Genomic DNA, 24,616 nt, shown 5'->3' on the forward strand with positions numbered 1-24,616 from the left:
TTTTGATAATCTCCGGAATCATTCCACAAATACAAAAGCTGGAATTGTCTGTGTCTTTTTTGCATTCATTAGCACACGACTAAATCAGACACTTCTTTAATGTGGCTATTTGTAACATCAAGACATTCGTCAAATATTTCTTCAGAAGTGCCTTGAAATTTGGTGACACTTGAGTAAACAGACCAGAGATGAACCTTGCTGGAAGGGGTGGCCTGTTGGCGGGTTCCCCATCTCCTACCCAAACGGCTGAGAAACTGCAGATTCAGGAAAGTCCTCTCACTCTCTTGCAGCTGAACAAACTGCAGCATTTCCAAGCAGACCCATAGGTTTAATAAAGCAGTTCGGCATCATGTTCTACACCATCTCAACGTTCACTCAACATGCACCATTGCTGGTGATTAATCGGTCACCATCATTCGACCTCAACAAGATTTCCTTGGTGAACCACTGCATTCCACTGGTGTACCCACAGCAGCAATACTGTGACAAAATGAAGTCCGGGAGTTTGACTTAAATACAGAACTAACAGTATAACACTTGTAAGTAAGGATGGAGAGACAATTGAGAGGCATCCAAGGATTTGGAGCTGGGAGTGTTGGTATATAAGCTTGCAGTCTCTGGAAGACATCCCAGCTCAGACAGACACCTCGGTGGTTTACACAAACAAGAGGCGGCAAGATCAACTCTTTGAATGTAATGCAAAGCAACTAATACTGACTGACTGGAGCAGGGTCTGACTGGATTTTGGAATATTGCAGGTGTTTTTACAAGTTCTCTTGTCAGGAATTGAGAACTGAAACAAAATTCAAAACCAGCCTCCAAGATGTGGCACGTGACGTGATATATGAAGATCTGTACAACTTCCAGAAAAGATTAAGCATTAGTTTTTAATTCACATCTATATACAAAAACAGATTTTAATTACTCTGTTTAAACAGATTGTAATTGCTTTGACTGACAGTTAAAGGCACAATTTCTACTTCATTAAGGGATGAACATTTATTATAAATCAATCTTCACATAAAAAGCATGCTATGTATTTTACCACAGAAGGAGCTTTCCTCTGTATCTAACCCTGTGCTGTACCTATCCTTGGAGTGTTTGATGGAGCCATTGCAGAGGGAGACTTACATTGTGACTAACCCAGTCCTGGGACTATTTGATAGGGACAGTATGGAAGGACCTTTACTCTGTATCTAACCCCATGCTGTTCCTATCCTGGGAGTGTTTGATGGGGATAGTGTAGAGTCAGCTTTAATCTGTATCTAACCCTGTCCTGGGATTGTGGGTTGGGGACCAACTTGGTGACAGTATACATTCTCATATCAATGTGTTAAAGTAATCTGTAAATGGCTGATGGCTGTGATAAAGATAGAGAAAGTTGACTTGATCTGGTCTCTGGCCTGTGGCTAAGCCTAGACCCTAAATTAGGGCCTAAAAAGCGTCTTTAGCTAAGTCTGCAGTGCCCTATCGATTTCACTGGCAAAGCACATTGTGCTGGGACTGTAAACCTCTTGGCAATGTGAGTTACATCGATAGCGAGAAGAATCAATGTTTGTGAGTTTCCTTCCACAAAACTGGCAGGTTGGTGCCTTTCCTCAGACACATGCTGACATTCAGGAGACTGTGGGCAGTCACCCTCCGATCAGGAAGGCATCTGCTTCTCCAGGAATTAGGAACGGTTTTGGTCTCTTCATGGACCTAGGATGCAGTTTGCTGACTGTCTCCAGAGTCCTGCCTGACAAAAACTGGCACATCGGTCAGAGGCACTGGATAATCCTGCAGGAGAGTACCACCATCAAATACCTGGGCAGTGCTCACATCCTTCCACTGGTAGCTGCTTCCTGGCAGGTAGATGTCTCTGTGAACTCTGCCTGGTGCCGTCACTGGTGCCACCAGTACCTGCATGCAGGAAACAGACAGGTTACACACAGCTAGCACTGGATTCAGCAGCAATCTTTAGTGTGCCCACATAACACTCCCTGCGAACGATGAAAGCCCATGATGGGAGAGTCACTTCAGTTTTGTCTTAATGATACCCCTGTATGGGAGGCAGTTGAAGAATCAGCTCCTATACAGACACTGACTACAGCCAGCTCTACCTCAGCCCCAGTTTTCATTCAGTCCCTCCACTATTAAGCTATTTTCCCAATCTCTTCTCCTGGGATATGCAAGACTTTTCTTCAATTATACACTGGGAAGTCGTAGGCCATTGTTTTCACTCCTGCCACACATTCTAACCATTCTGTGCTTCTCATTTGATGACATTTCCAACCAGGTACCTTACTGAGACTATCTTCATCCCCCTCTGGAATACTGACCCATTGTCATCACTACTTCCACTTCTGGACTGTGGAAAACCTCATTTGTGCTTGTCTTACATCCACAAAGACAACTGCATACCATTCCAAACTTGCCACATGTCTGGAATAAACTTGACCTCCTCCCAAACTTTACAGCCTATTCCTAACTCCAGACTCCCAGTCCCAACCACGACTCCTCACACCTGGTGAGTGGCTTGGAGGGGAACTTGCAGAAGGCGGTGTTTCCAATGTATCTGCTGCCCTTGCTGCAGTGAGAGGGCTGCAGATTCATAATCACCAATAATCCTAGTGTTTCATCAAGGAATATGAGTAGGACAGGCAGCAAGCAATAAGCAAAAGCTGGTCTCAGGAACCTGAGACACATACTGACAGCACGTGCTCATACCTCATCTCCAATCAGAAACTCATCATCAATGGTCAATGTCTTTGGGTCATCTGGACTGACCCACCACAATGGTCGAAACACAGGGTGCCCGAGGGATGCCAGCTCTACAGCCTGTTTTCTAATGAGTGGCACCACAAAGCTCTGGTGTCTTTGTATGCACATCTGAGTCATGTTCACAATCTGCAACAGAGAGTGCCACACGAATCAACAGTGATTCATAATCCAGGTCCACAGGGGGTGGTTTCCATTTAGAATAACAGATACCCAGAGTGAGTTACAGATTAGAATCTAATTGAGGGGTTGATACGTAGGAAGAATAACATAGCAAGTTACAGACTGGAATCTAATTAAGGGGTTTGAGGTGGGATTTATATTTAGAATTATAGAAACCCAGGAGTGAGTTACAGCCTGGAAGTTAGTGTACACCCTCAAACACTCACCGAAATGCTGTTAGTTAGCTCCTTTCCACCCATCTATCATTACTTACCCAGTTCTCACCGAAGACCCAGGGTGGGGTACTGAACGCCATTACTGGTAAGAAGGTCACGATCTGCAACCAACGAATGAATAGTTCCTCATCTGCGAGGAACCCCTTTGTCAGCGAGCCTCCTGAAAGGTCGAAAACCACAAGGTGAAGATCAGCCAATAGGTTTGCATTGAAACACAATACCAGTAAAGACTTTGAGGGAGAGTGAGGGGTTACCATTTGCTGCCACACTATGTGTAGGACTGGTGTGTACTTCAGAGTCAGACCCAGGATTCTGGGAGTGGACACTGAGATGGAGGCAGTGAGAGAAAGAGTAAGGAGAGCACGTCTCCTTGAGTTTTTTAATTCATTCCTGGGAGGTGGGCATCACTGGCTGTCTAACATGTATAGCCAATATAGTTGCCCTTGAAAAAGTGGTAGTGAGCTTCCTTCATGAACTGCTGCAGTCTCTGTGCTGTAGGTAGATCCACAATACCTTTAAAGAGGGAATTCCAGTATTTTAACCCAGCGAAGGAGTGGCCGATATATTTCCAAGTCAAGATGGTGAGTGGCTTGGAGGGGAACTTGCAGGAGGTGGTGTTTATAATGTATCTGCTGCTCTTGCTCTTTTACGTAGAAATGATCATGGGTTTGGAAAGTGTTTTTGAAGAACCTTTGGTGAATTTGTGCAGTGCATCTTATAGGTAGTACACACTGCTGCTTCTGAGCGTTGGTGGTGCAGGGAGTGGTTGATTGCAGATGTGGTGTTAATCAAGTGGGCTGCTTTATCCCAGATGATGTCAAACTTCCTGAGTGTTGTTGAAACTACACCCATCCAAGTAAGTGGGGAGTATTCAATCACACTCCTGACTTGTGCCTTACAGATGGTCAACACATTCAGAATGCACTGAGACAGGGAGTGAGAGAGTTAGATTATGGGAGTAAATAGTTCAGATGGAGCTTTAATAAGATGTTACCAGTTAGACATGACTGACTGACTAGCAATTAACTCATGGGGAAGTGAGGTTGAGTTTTAAATGGAATAAAGACTAGATCAGTTCCGATTTTGGGAAGAGGCCTTTATTGGAAGAGGTAGTAAAAGGACAGTGGAAAAATTTGTTCTGTAAGAGTGGAGAGTTAGAGAGAGATCAGCATATATCAGAGGAATGGGTTTAATGTGACATTTGCAATGTTTTTTTAAGGCAGTGACAGTTCCCAAGGGGAGCTGTGTGTGAGCAGGAGTTTGAAGCTGCTGAACCAGCCAATGGCAAAGGGTGAGGGCTACAGTTAGCTTAGTCATTTCAGCTAAGACCAGGAATGTGTGGGGATTGCTGTTGAGTGTCTCAGTCATTCCCCTCTCCCACTACTGTTCTGGGCCTTGTAGATTAGCCAGCACAGGAGGTGTGACTGCATGGAATGAATGAGTCACAGTACTGGGTAATTCCTGCCTGCAGAATGGGCCAGTACTGTGAAGAATTGGTACTCTCCTTGGCCTTCGAGCATTATGCACCAGAGGAAACTGTTTGATTTTAAACATGGCCGAGAGCTTGCCGACAGACTGCATTGACTTTAGATCAGGGAGCTTTTCCTTCTTCTCATAAAGCTCCATCTTAACCATTTACTTGTTTCCATTCTCTTCAATGTCCCCCCAACACCTGACACAGGATGTGTTCAGGAATCACATCAAACAACTCTGGGCCTGATCTGTGTTGGAGAAGGAGTGGGGAGATGTGGAGTCTGAATATTCACCTCTCTCATTTATTTGACAGTGAAAACATGGGAGTAAAAACAGCAAATCAGATTGTTATCGGAATGGCTATAAATGGAACACGGAGTGGAATATGCAATGAGACCTGGGTACACTTGTACACTAGTCACTGAAGATAAGCATGCAGGAGCAGCAGGTGGTGAAGGAGGCAAATGTTGGCGTTCATAGTGAGAGGATTCGAGTACAGGAGCAGGGATGTCCAGGGCCTTGATGAGATCACACCTGGAATATATTTGGTCTCCTTGTCTGAAGGAGGATGCTCCTTCTGCAGAGAGAGTACAACAAGGATCATGGCATAACTGGCATATGAAGACAGACTGGATCAATTGGGACTACTTTCACTGGAGCTAGGGGGTGGAGAGATCTCATAGAAATTGATAAAATTCCAACAGGACCAGAGGGTAGATTCAGGAAAGATGTTCCCAATGACTGGGGAGTTCAGAAGCAGGTCACAGTCTAAGGATACAAGGTAAATCATTTCGACCTGAGATAAAAAGACATTTCTTCACCCAGAGGGTGGTGATCCTGTGGAATTCATTCACACTGGAAGCAGTTGAGGCGAAGATATTGTAGGATTTCAAGGAGGAGTTGATATAGGACTTGGGGCTAAAGGGATCAAATGATCTAGGGGAGAAGCAGGAACAAACTCTTGAGTTGGACGATCAACCATGATCATAATGAATGAAGCAGCCTTGATGCACCAAATAACCTGTCCTGTTCTGCTTGTCTATGTTTCGATGAATGGACATAATACTCTGGAGTGACAGAAGTGCTTGGATTGCTGATATAAATCTCTCCTTTTAATTTTTCAGTTATTCACAATTCAACAGACCACAAAATGGCAGAAGGATAATAAAATGCATGAATGAGTATCTGAGGAATGGGTTTTCTATGAGTTAGAGTAAAGCTTCTTCTGCACTGTCCTCATTAAGCACAAATCCAACTTCTAAACCCACGACTGCCTCCATCTAGAAGGATGAGGGCAGCAGATACATGTTCCCTTCCAAGCCGTTCACCATCCTGACTTGGAAATATTTCACTATTCCTACAGTGTTGCTCAGTCAAAATCCTGACATTCCTTCCCTAACAGCATTGTGGGTCAACTGACTGCAGTGGTTATAGAAGCCAACTCACCACCACCACCACCTGAAAGGCAACTAGGAATGAGCAATGAATGCTGGCCCAGCCAGTGATGCCTATATCCCACAAATGAATTTATAAAAACCACTCCCAGAAAAGGTACAGCACGGGATTAGATCCAGAGTATAGCTCCCTCTACACTATTCCATCAAACACTCCCAGGAACAGGGACAGCACCAGGTTAGATACAGTCAAGCTCTCTTAACACTATCCCCACCAAAGTAAAGAAAAGCAAATCCCTCCGAAAGGTGTCATGACGTGCCATTGATAGTGAGATTCTACACATGGGATCAATGTTGTTTGCTCTGCCTCCAGTGATGAAACAATCTTGTGCCTCTGTCAATAGACAGTTCGAAACCTGTACACCATCACCAGCCTCAAATCATCCCCACGGACCTGGCTTCACCGACTGCTACGTGACATCAAATGGACAAGTTATGTGTTGGACTATTCTGCATTCACTGAATTACAGAATGGTTACAGTTCAGAAAGAGGCTATTCAGTCTGTCATATGCATGGTTACTCTCTCAGCTCGTCCACCAACCAGTCTTTCCTATAGCCTATTATTTCCTCATCTAAAGTGTTTACACTATTTGCTTTTGAAAGCCTTGATTGACCTGGCGACAGTCTCAGATAGCCCAATTCAGAGCCTTGATTCACTACCCCCTCACTCCCACACACAGACAGCAGTCAGATCTTAGTCAAAAGGTGTGGGGCTGGAAAAGCACAGCCAGTCAGACAGCATCTGAGAAGCAGGAGAGTCGATGCTTTGAACATAAACTCTTCATCAGGAATATGGGGGTCCCAAGGGGGCTGAGATAAATGGGAGGGCGGTGGTGCTGGGGAAGGTAACTGAGAATGCTATAGGTAGATGAAGGTGGGGGGGTGATGGTGATAGGTCAGAGAGTGGAAGGTGAAATGGATAGGTGGGAAGGAAGATGGACAGGTAGGACAATTTAAGAGGGTGGTGCTGAGTTGGAGGTGGGATGAGGTGGGGGGAGGGGAGATGAGGAAACTGATGAAATCAACATTGATCCCTTGGAGGGTCCCAAGGAGAAGATGAGGCGTCCTTCCTCCAGGCGTTGGGTGGCTAGAGTTTGGCGGTGCAGGCGGCCCAGGACTTGCATGTCCTTGGCGGAGTGGGAGGGGGAGTTGAACTATTTGGCCACAGGGCAGTGGGGTTGTTTAGTGTGTGTGTCCCAGAGATGTTCCTTGACACGTTCTGCAAGTTGGTATCATATCTCCCCAGTGTAGAGGAGACATGTCGAGAGCAACGGACACAGTAGACGACGCATGTGGAGGTGTAGGAAAATCTCTGCCGGATGTGGAAGGATCCTTTGGGGCCTTGGATGGAGGTGAGGGGGGAGGTGTGGGTGCAGGGCTTACACCTCTTGCGGTGGCAGGAGAAGGTGCTGGGAGCAGAGGGTAGGTAGCGGGGGGCATGGATCTAACAAGGGAGTCGCAGAGGGAATAGTCTCTGCAAAACACGGATAGGGGTGGGGAGGGAAATATATCTCTGGTGGTGGGGTCTGTTTGTAGGTGGCAGAAATGGCACAGCATATAACGTATCATTCTACAAGCAAGTCCTGGGCCTCCTCTACCACCAAAATCTAGCCACCTGATGCCCGGAGGAAGAATGCCTCATCTTCTGCCTTGGGACCCTCCAACCACACAGGATCAATGTCGATTTCACCTGTTTCCTTACCTCTCCTCCCCCCAACTCATACCAAATCCAACTCAGCACCACCCTCTTGACCTGTCCTACCTATCCATCTTCCTTTCCACCTATCCGCTCCAACCTATCACCTTCACCCCTCACCTTCATCTATCTCTCATATTCCCAGCTACCTTCCCCCAGCCCCACACCGCTCCTATTTATCTCTCAGCCCCCTTGGTTATCCCCCCTCCCCCCCCCCCCCACCCACCTCCCATTCCTGATGAAGAGCTTATGCTTGAAACATCAACTCGCCTGCTCCTCGAATGCTGCCTGACCAGCTGTGCTTTTCCAGCACCACACTCTTTGACTCTGATCTACATCTACACTCCTCACTTTCTCACAGTCAGATCTTAAACAGGTTCTGTCTCATGCTGCCATCAGTTACCCTATCACTTGCGATCCATCATTTCTAGTCGCGACTTTTCACCAATGTTAAAAAGTTTTTCCAAATCTGTTCCATCCTGAAGCATGATTTTGAATACCTCTAACATTGTGCTCTTAATCTTCTCATGACAAGGAAAACAATCTGAACATTTCCACTATATCGATAAACTGAAGTTCTTCATCCCATTTCATAATTCTTGTCTGCACCCTGTCTAAATACCTTCTTATCTTATCTATAGTATGGTGTCCCAGTCAGGACACAACAATCTAGTTGATGCTGAACTAGCACTTTATGCAAGTTCGCCACAGCTTCCTTGCTGTCATTCTACGCACCTCTACCTATACACTGTACACTGTATGCTTTACTAGCCATTTTCTCAACCTACCTTGTTACTTTTAATTACTGATACACATTTACAGCTAGGATTCTCTGCTCCCACACTTCCTTGAAAGTTGTACTGATTATTGTACATCGCCACTCATATTCTTCTGAACAAAATGCATTCTCCCATGTTGAATTTTAGCATCCAACTGTCCACCCATCACACCAATCTTTGTTCGATAAAGTTTAGCAACCTCATCACTGGTGACAAAGCCTCCCAGCTTTGGGTCACCTGCAAATTTTGAAATTGTGACCCTCAGACCCAGGAAAGGGTCTGAGAAAAAAGGTGATCCCAGTACTGACCCTTGCGAGAATTCACTACATACCATTCTTAACCCAGAAAATAAACACTCAACACAGCTCTCTCTGTCCTTGTTGAACTTGCGTTTTTACTCCATGAGCTTCACCTTAGTTGGTAAGCCTCAGTGTGGGGATTTTAACTGTGATGCATCCCTGGCTGTTGGAGGAGGCTATGTACCACAGCACTGAAGGACTGTTAACATTGTTCCATTATTTACAAAGGGAGAGAAGATAGACCAGGAAACTACAGCTAGCCCAGTCTAATTTCTGTGGTAGGCAAGTTATTAGAAAGAATTTGGAGGGGCAGAATATATCTGTATTTGGAAAGACAAGAACTAATAGGGAATAGTCAGCTTAGATTTGTTAAAGATTGTATTCAACAAATTTGATCATATTTATTGACAAAGTAACTAGGAGTTGATGAGGATAATGCATTTGATGTGGTCTACATGAACGTTAGCAAGGCTTTTGATAAGAGCCCTCATGGAAGATTGGTCAAGAAAGTACAAATCTAAGGATGCAAGAAAAGTGACAGATAGGGTCCAAAAATTGGCTGAGAGACAGGAGAAAGAGGGTGATGGTAGAGGGACACATCCATGACTGGAAATTTGTTTCCAGTGCAGTGCCACAGGGCACAGTGTTGGGGCCCTTGATGTTTATGGCTTTCATTAATAACTTGGATTTAAATGTCGGGGGTATAATCAAGAATTTCATGGATAACATGAAAATTTGTAGGGTGGTGAAGAGTGAGGAGGATAACTAATCTGTCCGAGGATCTCAATAGACTGGTCAGCTGGGCAGAGCATGGGCAAATGGAATTCAACCCAGAAAAGTGAGAGCTAATGCAGTTGGGGAGAGCTGACACAATGAAAAATCTATATGTACATACATATATATGAAACAAATGAAAAGGTGAAATGAGTAAAAGGATGAAATGAAAGAAAGGATGTGATGAAGGAAAGGATGAAATGAATGAAAGGATAAAAAAGCAAATGAGTGGCATGTATTTGGGAAAATACAGTGAAAATTGTTTTGTTGCCACAATCCGGCACTGTTTTGGATTATAAAATGAATTAAAAAGAAATTAAATAGAGCTTCATCTTCTGTTCAATTGATAGAACAATATAAAGGCAGAAAAATAAGAAATGATGTTCATCTTCACAGTCCTTTTTGCCAAACATGGCTCCGGGATTTCTCGAAGGTGTTCCGATCCCTGGGCTGCAATGAGGCCCCATTCCAAGTCCAGTCAATCCCCCAGGGGTCCTCCACCTCTCGCTGACATCACTAGGAGTTCTGATCTGGGCCCACAGTACAGCCGAAGCTGCAGCTGCTGCCTCGTCGACGTTGCTACTAATGGAAACAAATAGTAGCTGACAAAGAGTTGTTTGTGGTAGCAGCCCATGTGTATGGGGGTTGGGGTAAGGACATGGAAGATGATGTTCAAAACCTAAAATTACTGAACTCACTCGAGTCCTGAGGCTGCAGGGTCCCCAAGTGGGAAGCGAGATGCTGTTTTTCCAGCTTGCGCTGACCCTCAATGGAGAACTGCAGTAGGCCTGAGACAGAGGTGTTGGCCAGGGAACATAGTGGTGTGTTGAAGTGGAAGGTAACTGGAAAGTAGAGTGGTCAATACATAGATTTAAGACAAAAGGTAGAAGACAAAGTGGACAGTTGAGAAGAATGTTTTTCACTTAGATGATAGGAGTCTGTACCTCACAAATTGGCTAAGATTATGGGGATGAATTAAGATAGAAAATCTTAGAAGATTTGAACAGAATCTGGACAATCCCCTGAGTTGTCATAACCTCCAGGGCTTTGGGCCAGAAGTCAGAAAATGAGATTAATGGAGTCAATCACTGTTCACCAGCATGGACAACAAGGGCAAAATGACCTCCTCTTCAGCTATAAACAAACTAAAGTCTTTATCAAAAAGCACTTTGTTGAATGTTTTCAGAGGATCATGTAGACCACATTTACCACGTTACACTCATCAACCATCTCTGGCACCTTATTAAAAGGAATGCAATCTATTTACTTAAACATGATTTGCTTTCAACTAATCTGGCCTGACTTCCCCTAATTAATGCCAATTTATCTACATTGTTGTTGAGTTTGTTTTGGATGAACAGATCAAAAACCTTTCCATCACCAAGGTTACACTAACTGGCCTGTAATTAGCATTTTTCAACAACAGTGTTGAATACAAAACTGGCTTAGTCATAGAAGATAGAGGGTGGTGGTGGAAGGGTGTTTTTCAGAATGGAGACTGGTAACGAGTGGTTTTCCACAGGAATCAGTCTTAGGTCCTCTGTTGTTTGTGGTATATGTAAGTGATCTGGAGGAAAATGTGGGTGGTCTGATTAGGTAAGTTTGCAGATGAGACGAGGATTGATAGAGTTTCAGATAGTGCCAACGATTGTGAAATGATACAACAGAATATGGATAAATTGGCGGCTTGGGCACAGAAATGGCAGATGGAGTTTAATCCAGGTAAATGTGAGATGATGCACTTTGGAGGATCAAATTTAGGTGTGAATTATACTGAAAATGGCAGAACCCTGAGGAACATTAACTTACAGACAGATCTGGGCGTGCAGGTCCACAGTTCCCTAAAAGTGAACAGACAGGTGGGCTGAGTAAGAAGGCATGTGACATGCTTGCCTTCATCGACCAAGGTATGGAGTGCAAACCATGTTTCAGCTACATAAAACCCTTGTTAAGGCCACATTTGGAGTATTGTGTGCAGTTTTGGTCGCCAAACTACCAGAAGAATATGGAAGTTTTGGAGAGAATGCAGAGAAGGTTCACAAGGATGTTGCCTGGTCTCGAGGGCATTGGCTATGAGGAAAGGTTAAAAGACTAGGATTGTTTTCACTGGAAAGACAATGAGTGAAAGGAGACCTGATAGAGGTCTACAAAATTATGAGAGGCATGGATAGGGTGGATAGTCAGAGGCTTTTTCCCAGGGTTAAAGTTTCAATTACAAGGGGACACAGATTCAAGGTGAGAGGGGGAAAGTTCAAGGGAAATGTGCGAGGGAAGTTGTTCATGCAGTGTGTGGTAGGAGCCTGGAATGCACTGCCTGAAGAGGTGGTGGAAGCAGACACTGGCAACATTTAAGGGGCATGTGGATGGTTACATGAATAGGGAGGGAATAGAGGGATTCAAACCAAACAAGGGCAGAAGGGTCGTTCTTTAGTTAGGACATGATGATCGGCACAGGCTTGGAGGGCTGAAGGGCCTGTTTCTGTGCTTGTTCTTTGTTCTCTTTGTGTAACATTTCATTTACCTGACTTGGTCCCTGAACCAAAGTGGGATTGGAAGATTATGACCAGTTCCTGTGTAACTTTCACTCTGTCTTCAAGTGGATTGGAATTTGAGACAGAAGTCCAAGGCACAGTCAGTGGATGAGATACCGTATCACAAGGTAAATGAAATATCTGGAATAACTCCAGGTAACAGAAGTCATTCCTGAATATTTCAACTTTTAATGTCTCAAGGTGGTACGTGTCAAAGGAATAAGTGAGTGCAGCACCAAGAAAAAAGGTGTGGTTTTCTTCAACAAAGATAACTACAAAAGTGACGAATGCAGAAGAAAGCCTGAATGTTTCTCTTATACTATTCCCTTCATAGTGAAACTCTGACACCCAGCACTCCGATAGGAGAGCACGTTCAAAATGAACAATAAAAGTGAAACTGTTAAAGGCAATCATGATATCAATGATCTCTCTGATATTATATTGGACAGAGCTTTACTCTGTATCTAACATAGTTCTGTACCTGCCCTGGGAGTGTTTGAATTTCAAAAGGAAAGAAGAATGCGTAGAGGATGAAGAGAGAAATTAATTCTGACTGTGCTCCGAACTGGTTCCTGTTGTTGCTACATTACCTACAGCATCCGGAATGAAGAAACTGTAACCCAGCAAGCTGTAGTGAAGAACAGTGGGAATGACTCCCTTCAGTCCTGCATAACTCCAGTCTGACTGGCGAGGAGCCATCCGAACAAAGACAGGGATATGAGCAGTCCTGTGGTATATATAGTGACATTATCAATTGGCAAGCAAGCAAGCATCACGCTTACAATATCATCCTTTGATATCATTGGTTAAACATAGTGACCAGAGAAATGAAAGCCATAACGTAACAAGGTAAAATAGAGAGGGACAGACAGACTCACTGAAATGGAGACAGGGAGAGATACTCAGGGCAATAAACACCATCTGCAGTTCCCAAAGTATAACAGACCACAACTTTTTATTGGTTTTGGACAAAGGACTGAAAATGAGAAAGATGGACTCTGCTTTAGAAGAATACAAGGAATTTTGACAAGGAGACAGTAAAGGAACTGTAAGGGCTGGTGCGTCACTTAGAGGGGAACTCGCAGGTGGTGATGTTCCCATGTAGCTCCTTCTCTTTTTTTTTGGTAGCCTCGATTGCGAGTTTAGAAGGTGTCTTGGTGAATTTATACAGTGCATCTTGTAGATCATACACACCAATGCTACTGAACAGCGGTGGTCGAAGGAGGGAACAGTGGATTATTCCATCACACACTGCCTTGTAGATAATGGATAGGCTTTGGGAAGTCAGGAGGTGAGTTAAGTCATTGCAGAATTGCCAGCCAAATTCTGGCCAATGGCAACCATCAGAATGCTGATAGTAGGGATTCAGCAAGTGTGACAGTGGTCAAAAGGGAATGGTTAGATTTTCTTTTATTGAAGATGGTCATTGCTTGGCATTTATGTGGCGCGAATATTACCTACCACTTCTCAGCCCAAACCTAGATATTGTCCAGGTCTTGTTGCATTTAAACTGCTTCAGTATCTGAGGAGTTGCATCCAAGAATGATGCTGAACATTTGTGCTAAAATCAGCCAACATCCCCTCTTCCGACCTTTTGATGGAGGGAAGGTTATTGATGAAACAGCTGAAGATGTTTGGGCCTAAGGAGATCCTGCAGAGATGTCCCAGAGTTGATATAACTGACCTTCCAACACCACAACCATCTTCCTATGCGCCAGGTATGACTCCAACCAACAGAGAGTTTTCTCCCTGATTCCTACAGACTTCAGTTTTGCTAGGGTTCCTTAATGCCACACTTAATCGAATATGGCTTTGATGCCAAGGGCAGTCAGTTGCCTTACTTTTATTTTTAGTGCCCATTACAATAAAGGCCAACATTCCATTTGCTTTCCTCATGACTCCAGGTGATGGTAATACTGAAGAAGTCTGATCCCTGATTGAAATCTGGGTTGCTATACCTTAAGCTTCTTTTTTACTATATGTTTATCATGATGGTCAATCACTAAACTTATTCATAAGAGGCTGCCAAAGTACTTTAAGCCAAAGAACAAAATAAAACAGAAAAAGGAATAAAGAACTCTTTGTTATATACAAACTATTTGAAACAATTAATATAGTGCCTTTTATTTACCAAGCGAAGGCGACAAGAAACAGGCAACTGTTGGCCAGTTTAATTAACGGGAAAATGGGAGTTTCCACATTCTCTTCACACCTGTGTGGCTTGCCTTTTGGTGCTCTGGTTTCCTCCAATAGTCCAAAGATGTGTAAGTTAAGTGGATTAGCCATGGGAAATGCAGTGTTACCAGGATAGGGGTGTTGGGTCTGAGTGGGATGCTCTTCAGAGGGTCAGTATAGATCTTTTGGGCCAAATGGTCTCTACCTGCACTGTAGGGAATCTATTCTATAAAAATGGGTATAGAGGGAAAATGTTAGAGTCTATTATGAAGGCTGTAATAGCAGTACATTCAGAAATACCTAATATGATTGAGCAGAGTCAGCATAGCTTCATGAAAGGGAAGTCATGCCAGACAAATTCGCTATAACTCTTTGAGGTGGTAACAAGCAGGCTAGGTAAACGTGAAGCAGTGAATGTAATTTATTTGGATTTGGTTAGACTACTTAATAAGAGCACATAGAATTGAGGTAGTATATTAGCATAGAGGATTGGAAAACTAAAAGAAGTCAGGGAGTTGAGTGAAGGGGGCATTATCAAAATGGCAACCTGTAACTAGTGGAGTGCCACAGTGATCAGTGCTGGTGCTACGATTATTTATAATATCCATTAATATCTTGGAATGAGGACGAACATACTTGAGCTAAGTTTGCAGATTACACAAAAATAGGTTAGACAACAAGTGGTTGAAGTCATCACAAAGCGTGTTCAGAGGGATATAGATAGGTTAAAAGAGTAGGCAAAAACTTGGAAGATAGAATATAATGTGAGAAAAGTGATGTTTCACATGTTGCAGGAAGAATAGATGAGCTGAATATTGTTTAAATGGACACTCTACAGAAAGCTACAGTACAGGGGAATTAGGGCTCTTCCTGCATAAATCACAAAAATAACTACCATAAAAGTTCAGCATGTAATAGGGAAAGCAATTGGAATGTTAGTTTTTATTTCAAACGAAATGGAGTACAAAAGTTAGGAAGTTTTGCTAAAACTGGACAAAGCACTAGTCAGTACACAGCTGGAATACTGTGAACAGTTTTGGTCCCCTTATCGAAGGGAATACATTCTGGGCATTGGAGGCAATCCAAAGAAGGTTTACTAGGCTGACATCAGGTATGAATACACGGATAGAACATTGAACATTCCAGTGCCTTCAGCCCTCGATGTTACGCTGATCTGTGGAACCAATCTGAAGCCTATCTATCCTACACTATTCCATCTTCATCCATATAACCATTTCAATGCCTTTAAAGTTGGCGAGTCTACTACTGTTGCAGGCAGGGCATTCCAACTCCTTCTACTCTCTGAGTAAAGAAACTACCTCTGACATCTGTCCTATATCTATCACCCCTCAATTTAAAGCTATTTCCCCTCATGCTAGCCATCACCATTCGAGGAAAAAGGCTCTCACTGTCCAACCTATCTAACCCTCTGATTATTTTATGTGTCTCAATTAAGTCACCTCTCAACCTTCTTCTCTCTAACAAAAACAGCCTAAAGTCCCTCAGACTTTCCTCATAAGACCTTCTCTCCACACCAGGCAACATCCTAGTAAATCTCCTCTGAATCCTTTCCAAAGCTTCCACATCCTTCCTAAAATGTGGTGACCAGAACTGTACGCAATACTCCAAGTGTAGTCGCACCAGAGTTTTGTACAGCTGCAGCATGACCTTCTGTCTTTGAAACTCAATCCCACTGCCAATAAATGCTTTCTGAACAACCCTATCAACCTGGGTGGCAACTTTCAGGGATCTATGTACATGGACATCAAGATCTCTTTGCTCATCTACCCAAATATCTTACCATTAGTCCAGTACTCTTTATTCCTGCTACTTCTTCCAAAGTGAATCACCTCACACTTTTCCGCACTAAACTTCATTTGCCACCTCTCAGCCCAGCTCTGCAGCTTATCTATGTCCCACTGTAACCTGCAACATCCTTCAGCACTATCAGCAACTCCACCAACCTTGGTATCATCCACAAATTTACTGTCATCTAGGTCATTTATAAAAGTGACAATCAGCAGTGGCCCCAAAACAGATCCTTGTGGTACACCACCAGTATCTGAACTCCAGGATGAACATTTCCCATCAACCTTTACCCTCTGTCTTCTTTCAGCTAGTCAATTTCAGATACAAACGCCAAGTCACCCTCAATCCCATCCCTCCATATTTTGTGCAATAGCCCACTATTGGGAACCTTGTCACATGCCTTACTGAAATCCATATACACCATATCAACCGCTTTACCCTCATGCATCTGTTTGGTTACCATCTCAAAGAACTCAATAAGGTTTTTAGATTAGATTACTTACAGTGTGGAAACAGGCCCTTCGGCCCAACAAGTCCACACCGACCTGCCGAAGCGCAACCCACCCAGACCCATTCCCCTACATTTACCGATGCACCTAACACTACGGACAATTTAGCATGGCCAATTCACCTGATCTGCACATTTTTGTTTGGACTGTGGGAGGAAACCGGAGCAAACCCACGCAGACACGGGGAGAATGTGCAAACTCCACACAGTCAGTCGCCTGAGGCGGGAATTGAACCCGGCTCTCTGGCGCTGTGAGGCAGCAGTGCTAACCACTGTGCCACCATGCCGCCCACAAACCTTCACAAAACTGTGTTAACTATCCTTAATCAACTTATTCCTCTCTAGATGATTCTAAATCCTATCTCATAACTTTTTCCAACACTTTACCCACAATCGAAATAAGACTCACTGGTCTATAATTACCAGGGTAGTCTCTAATATTGTTTAAACAAGGGGACAACATTTGCTTTTCCTCCAGTCTTCTGGCACTATTCCTGTGACGACATGAAGATCAAAACCAAAGGCTCTGGAATCTTCTTCCTGGCTTTCCAGAGAATCCTAGGATAAATCCCATCCAGCCCAGAGGACTTATCTATTTTCACACTTTCCAGAATTGCTAACACCTCCTCCTTGTGAACCTCAATCCTGTCTAGTCTAGTAGCCTGTATCTCAGTATTCTCCTCAACAACATTGTCTTTTTTTCAGTGTCAATACTGACAAAAAAATATTCATTTAGTGCTTCCCTGATCTCCTCAGATTCCACGCACAACTTCCCACTACTATCTTTGATTGGCCTTAATCTTTCTCTAGTCATTTTTTTATTCCTGATATACCTACAGAAAGCTTTAGGGTTTTCCTTGATCCTATCTGCCAACGACTTCTCATGTCCCGTCCAGGCTCTTCTTAGCTCTCTATTGAGGTCTTTACTGGCTAACTTGTAACTCTCGAGTGCCCTAACTGAGCCATCCCTTCTTATCCTAACATAAGCCTTCTTCTTAGGAAAGGACGAGAAGGATATGGGCCAAATGCAGGGTAATGGGGTTAACTTAGAAGGACATTTTGGTCAGCATGGACCAGTTTGGGCCAAAGGGTCTGTCTCTGTGCTGTAGGGCTCTATGACTCTCTGAAAGGACAGTCTTATGAGGAGAGATTGAATACATTGGGCCTGTTCTCATTTGAGTTTAGAAGAATGATGGGAGACCTTATTTAAACATATAAAATTCTTAGGGGACTTGGACCAGGATAGATGTGGAGAGGATGTTTCCCCTTGAGGGAGAGGGAATAATCTCAGAATAAGGGGTCACACATTTGGGGTGGCACAGTGGCTCAATGGTCAGCACTGCTGCCTCACAGCACCAGGGACCCAGGTTCAACTCCTGCCTTGGGTGACTGTGTGGAGTTTGCACATTCTCTTTGTGTCTGTGTGGGTTTCCTCCAGGTGCTCCAGTTTCCTCCCACAGTCCAAAGATGTGCAGGTGCCCGTAGTGTTATGTGCATTAGTCAGGGGCAAATGAAGGGAGCTGGGTTACTCTTCAGAGGGTCAGTGTGAACTTGTTGGGCCAAATGGCCTGTTTCCACACAGTGGGGAATCTAATTTAAGGCAGAGATGAGGAGAAGTTTCTTCTCTCAGAGGATTGTGAATCTGTGAAATTCTTCGCTGCAGAGGGCTGTAGGGGCTGTGTCATTAAGTATGTTAAAAGTATGAAATAAACAGATTTTTAATCAAGAAGTGAATCAAGGGTTATGGCGAAAAGGCAGGAAAATGAATTTGAGGATTATCAGATCAGCCATGACCTAACTGAAAAGCAGAGCATATTTGATCGGATGAATGGCCTACTTCTGCTTATATATCTTCTGGTCCTGTTTGCAAATATCAGAAATAAAGATTCAACCTTTTGACCTCAACCACAACCTTACAGATACTCGAACTTCAGTGAAGCAACACTCTGCTTTCATTTGAGATGTTCTTGTCTAGTTGGCACACCTATACTTGGTTTCTTTCCAGCATTCCTCTGCATTCAGTTCATACAAGTTTCCTTAGTTAATGTCTCATCAGGAGATTCTTAAACATAGGCTTGGGGGCAGCACGGTGGCTCAGTGGTTAGCACTGCTGCCTCACAGCACCAGGCACCAGAGTTCAATTCTTGCATTGTGCAAACTTCACACAGACAGTCGCCCATTCTCCCAGTGTCTAAGTGGGTTTCCTCCCACAATCCGAACATGTGCTGGTCAGGTGAACTGGCTATGCTAAATTGTGTTAGGTGCGTTAGTCAGGGGTAAATATAGAGTGGGGGAATGGATCTGGGTGGGTTACTCTGAGGAGGGTCGATGTGGACTTGTTGGGCCGAAAGGCCTATTTCCATACTGTAGGGCATGTAATCTAATCTAATCTCCTTATATGTGCTTTTTAAAAAAATCATACATTCAACAAGTTTGTAGGTTGTCTTTCTCTCTCTCATGTAAACATTTTCTATTTCAGAAGCTTTTCTCTGACTATCTTCTCAGCCATTTGGGTTGACTGCTCTTCTGCCTTGACTGTACTGGAGAATGCTAAACTGTGCTATTGATATAACAGGCTTTATCTGTCCAAATTATCTGTTTCTCTCTTGGGAAAAACAAGCCCACTCTCAGATAACCAAAGTGGTTCTGTCTTTCAAACATAATCTTGTTCTGCCTCCCTGTGCCCTAGGACACCTTGCTGTGAGGCAACAGTCCAGCTTTCTTCTGTCTTTCGCTCTGTTTTCTACAGAAATGAATTGTTCATCACAAAATGGATTTCTAAAAAATCTCATTTAAACGCATGCAAATATACTTTCAGACAAATCTCTGAACTCAAAACTGACATTGAAGCTATGTCTACTTTTCTTATTGGACCATACAGAAAATAAGTATCAAACTTAAAGCAATACATGACTCTGTCCACATTACATCACAAGTTTCAATATCATGAACCCTCCTAATTACATGCTGTACCTCCAGGCTATGATTCTTGTACATTGACACCGAGATCCATTGTGATAAGTTATGGAGAGGTATCACCACTTACTGAGTAGCAGTTGATATAATGGTTGTATTTCCCAGTTTCTCAGCCAGCAGTGTGAACTGGGTGATATATTCATCACTGCTGAGCTGCCAGGAATGATGCTGAACCCCGTTGATATTGGGCCTTCCCTCTCCTCCTTCCAGCGTGATGTATTTGACATCTAACCTTCTGTGAAGTCTGTGGGCCTGGGCCACGAACCAGTTGCGTGCTTCCTCATTACTGAGATTTAACTTGACGACAAACGTCCCCCTCCACTTCATCACAAAAGGAACCTGCAGGGCAAAACGGAGACATTGAGAGATTAAGGAGTTTTCCGCAGGGAAAGCAGACAATGGGCTGGGGGCAGGGTGTCAGCCATGTGCCCCAACACTGAAACATACAGCGATGGGACTATGAAAAGGAAGGAGTTATGGTCAGCACTGGGAACACCATTAAAACACAACCGATCTTTCTGACTCTGTAAGAAAGTCACATGTCCTCCTCTACCCATGTCCATCAAAGACAAGTGAGCCAAGGCTGGCCCCTCCATTCGCTTCCCATACAGAAAGAGCTACAATAACATAACATCCCTCTCTATATCATTCAGACTCAGCACTGGGCATTCCCAGGCACAGGCTGAGATACAGAGTAAGGTTCCCTCTGCACTGTCCCCATCAAACATTCCCAGAACAGGGACATCACAGGATTAGGTACAAGTGAAGCTCTATCGACATTGATAGGTTTTGGTGAATGAGGCCCCAGAGCCTCATTCAGTTTGAGAGCAGTGAACCTGTGGTTTGAAGTACTGGTTAGTGAATGGGGACTAGACCCGGGGTCACTGCTGAGTCTGAAAGCCTTAGAGTGAGATAGTTCCGGGTAGATAAAATTTCCATACTTCAAGTCAGGGCTGGGTTGGAGCTCGGTCACATGGACTTCCATGTTTGTTGAAGTGACAGTGTGCAATCAAGTAATAGGGAAGAGAGTACCTGAGATGAATGTGATGTTGCTGGAAGGCTGATCCAGAAATTTTCCCTCCCTTCCTGTAGGATTGTCTGGAACTGGTTGGAGTCAATGCTGATATAAGGGGAGAGTGTGATGCACAGTCTCAGCTGATGCAAGTTCAGGTATCTGCGGTGTGGAATGAGAGTCTTCCCTGTGCTGTCAGTCGCACTGTGTTCCTGCAAATGGTATAGTACTGGAATTAAACAGTGGAAGCAACCTCTGAGAATTTACCTGCAACAATGCACGCCAGTGAAGGGCTGCAGAAGTTCAGCGTGACCAAATCAAGCTCTACTGCCTTGACTAAATCCCATTGAATGCCAACATGAAGGTTTTCATTATGAAGGCAGCTAACACCTAAAACATGGTGAAGCGCGGTAAACTGAGATACACAATAAGATCCCACAAATAGCAATAAGCAGTAAAACAATCCATTTGCTTTCTACAAGTTCGTATGCTGACATGAAAAAATACACTCCTACCTCTCACATGAGGAGACAACATCCACCAGAACAATTCACCCTCCAACAGTACAACACTCCTTCAGTAATGACCCTCCAACAGCACAGCATTCCTTTAGCACTGACCCTCTGACAGTGCAGTGCTCCCTCAAGATTAATCCTCTGACAGTGCAGCAATCCCTCAGTACTGACCCTCCCACAAAGCAGTATTCCCTCAGTACTGATCCTCCAACAGCACAGAACTCACTCAGCATTGACCCTCTGATACAATTAACGCTTCCGTCAGAGTATGTGCCTGTCAATCAGACTGATGTTGGAAATACATATATCTATATGCACTGTGTAAGGAAAAGCAAGTGGAGGATATTCAAGTGTTTGTATACTTGCTGTAATAAATAAGGTGTTTTGCTTTCTTCAAGGAACCCCCATCTTTGGAGGTGACTTAGGGTCTTCTGTGATGAAGGTTGCCTTGCAACCCTGGCTAGTTTTGGATTTCTGCTTCAAACAGAATCAGAGAGAAATGAGAGAAAAAGCAGTAACAATAATATGTGGCAAGGTTCCAGAATCTCTCTCTTCTGTTGCTTGAAACTTGGGAAACTGGTGATGGCAACACCTCAGTTTTTAGTACCTTGCAAAGGCGAAAAGCTGAGAAATGATAATTATCTAAAGGCTTGGATCCAGCTTGATTTCTAATCAAGCTGAAGTTTTATTTAAGAGATGTTTCATCAGTATATGACTGTCAGAAATTCAGTTTTGTCAGGAGAAACTCAGAACACTAAGAACATTTCTACCTTTTCTCTGAAAGAAGATCTCTGCAGTGTCATTGAATTGTGCGTACGAGTGAGTGTGTTTGTTCACAATTAAAATTTAAAACAAATTGTAATTCCAGTGTTAGCAGTCATTTTAAGGGTAAGTTATGTGGTAGAATAAACAGGTTATTTTAAGTTTATTAAATTAGCGTGAGTATCATTACTAAAAGGAAACAATTAGCTATTTTGTTGATTGGATTTAAACATTTATACTAACAGCGTGACTTCTGGACAGGTAGGGTTCAATCACCAGCACGCTCCTCACTTCACAGACCAGTGGGAAGAATCCTGTCAAAGCAAAATTGCAACGCGTCCAGGGAATTCTTAACATCCAGGATTCACAATACACTGACTTCTTTGTTTCTGCATCCTGCTTCCATCAAAATTGCATTCACCAGTACCAAATACTTCCTCTCGACCCAAGTAAGGATAGAAACTTCTAACTGAATCATTGGCAAAGAGAGAGAAAAATGTTTCATCCTGCACTCATCAGAACAAATACAAAAATGACAAATTGGCTTGAATTGCCCAACCCTTCTGGGGTGGCACAGTGGTTAGCACTGCTGCCTCACAGTGCCAGGGATCTGGGTTTGATTGCAGCCTCGGGTGACTGTCTGTGTGGTGTCTGTGTCTGTGCGGGTCTCCTCCATGTGCTCTGGGGAGGGTTTCCTCTCACAGTCCAAAGATGTGCAGGTTAGGTGAACTGGCCATGCTAAGTTGCCTATAAGTGTTCAGCGATGTGGAGGTTGGGTCCATTAGTCAGGGGTTAAATGTAGGGAAATGGGTCTGGGTGGGTTTCTCTTCAGAGGGTCGTTCTGGAGTTGTTGGGCCAAAGCGGCTGTTTCCACACTGTAGGGATTCTATGATTACCATGGAGGAAACAATGGAGAATAAGGAGGCTCTCCAAGCCCCAGCTAATTTGGAAAAAGTGCCAGTTTTGAATGCATTCTCTATATTTATAGTGAATGAGTCACTACCCATTCTAACAAGTCTAAATGAAACATGTAATGAATTTAAAGGATTACCTCAGTTATTTATGTAGCTCTTAGCACATTCAGGGTTATTTGACAAGTGCTGCCAATTGCAACTAATGATCAAATCTTTTTTTGCAAACATTCAAATGAGTCAACATCTACCACTCCCAGACCTTTACAGGACCCAGCCTACTACAAATTATCCCAACAAGGTAAAGTATCGCAAACAACTGAACAACCTAAGCAAGCTTTTACACACTGCTACTATGCAGCAGCTATACTGGTGATATTTTTCATTAATAGGAGGCTGCTTTAGTCCATAAAGAGTTCCTGCCTACTACATATTTGAGGATCATGTGTGAATTTCAGTCAGTGCAAATTCCTGATATATGTGCCCCAAGTGATTGGCTAACCCAATCAAACAGCACTTTTGGATTGTTCATGCATGGCAGAATACAGCCTGCACTCAACTAGCATGTGCTTGCAAAACCCAAAACAAAACATCGATTGTGAGATGTGATTGTGATTGGGTAGCACTTGGGGAAAAATCTTGAGTGCACCAAAAACTACACCGACAACAGTTGATGACAGGTCAAACTTGATTCACTGATACTTGTGGGAAGGAACATACATTCATACATAAGGACTTGTTCTCTGCAAACAAAAGGAATATATTCAAGCCTTGTCTCTTTTCTGCAGGATCTCGGAGCTTAAACAGCCTATTGCTTTCTATGTAGAAATGTCCAGGCCAGTCAATATGCCAAATCGGTCAGTCTTTTCTCTTGCAATATAAACAGTTGCGATTGTTAAAATTTGATATTCTTCCATTTGTTCTGATGAGTCCAAGGTAAAATCGCCTGCAGCACGTCCCCACACCAGGAAATGCAACTGTTTCAATTTTACAGCCCACTCTGTACATAGTTGGGAGTCAGCAATATCATCCATCACATATAAAGAATATATGCATAGGAAGCCACTTAGCCCTTCAACCTGTTCGTTCATTATGTTAGCTCAAGTCTGATTGGTATCTGCTCAGTATTATTTTACTAGCCTTACCCAAGAAAATAATGCAAGAATATAGTGGACATGTTGTAATGCCAAGTGAACATCAACATCAGTATTCTGCACAACATCTCTATTAAACGAGAGTCCTAATTTCATCTCTGGGTCCCACTCCCTCCTATTCCTCCAACTTTGTGTGTGCTTTGTAGGCATCAAGCATTTCTGAACGTCTCGAGATCTTCCAGGAAACAGGCACTGTCATCCAAAATTCACCTGTTGTCAAATCCAGCTGGACCAGACAGAAAGCATGTCCAAACGGCTCTGCAGGAAAATAAAAGGACACTTCCGAGGGAGGTTTTCCTTCTGATCAATAACACCCCACTTTCTCTGCGATCCAGCCCACAACCAGGCCTGGTTGCACAGGGCTGAAAGTCCTTGAAAATGAAACTTTGCGACCAGGTTTGTGTGAACAGACATCTGATTTTGTCTGAAGATTATCAGATTTTCATCTGTAGTCTGTGTCCTGATATCTCTCCAAATTGTTCAACTGTCCTGGTTTTACTCCTAAGGGCTCTGCCATTCACTGTATAATTTCCACCTGTACTAGAGCTTCCAAAGTGCATCACCTCACATTTGTCTGGATTAAACTCCATCTGCCATTTTTCTGCCCAAGCCCCCATCTGATCTATATC

At 43.5% G+C, this 24,616-nt stretch overlaps 1 protein-coding gene across 3 annotated transcripts in view; it reads right to left on the bottom strand.

Moving 5' to 3' along the window:
- Positions 1-1,097: 1,097 nt before the first annotated feature.
- Positions 1,098-24,616, bottom strand: part of LOC122557990 (SITS-binding protein) — an 89,469-nt gene continuing 65,950 nt past the window's right edge. The window contains exons 5-10 of one of the 3 annotated variants that reach the window (XM_043706292.2): positions 20,666-20,857; positions 19,704-19,972; positions 12,756-12,892; positions 3,197-3,318; positions 2,710-2,889; positions 1,098-1,902 (exon numbers count right to left, since the gene is read on the bottom strand). In XM_043706292.2, the coding sequence (XP_043562227.1) occupies positions 1,702-1,902; positions 2,710-2,889; positions 3,197-3,318; positions 12,756-12,892; positions 19,704-19,972; positions 20,666-20,857 (1,101 nt within the window). In that variant the 3' untranslated portion in view covers positions 1,098-1,701. The remainder of the gene's footprint in view (positions 1,903-2,709; positions 2,890-3,196; positions 3,319-12,755; positions 12,893-19,703; positions 19,973-20,665; positions 20,858-24,616) is intronic. The other 2 variants (XM_087996818.1, XM_043706293.2) reach the window with 2 other exon arrangements.

This window comes from Chiloscyllium plagiosum, unplaced genomic scaffold (assembly GCF_037043375.1).
Source record: "Chiloscyllium plagiosum isolate Xiang-an unplaced genomic scaffold, Cpla_swu_hap1 HiC_scaffold_18, whole genome shotgun sequence".
Taxonomy (NCBI): Eukaryota; Metazoa; Chordata; class Chondrichthyes; order Orectolobiformes; family Hemiscylliidae; genus Chiloscyllium; species Chiloscyllium plagiosum.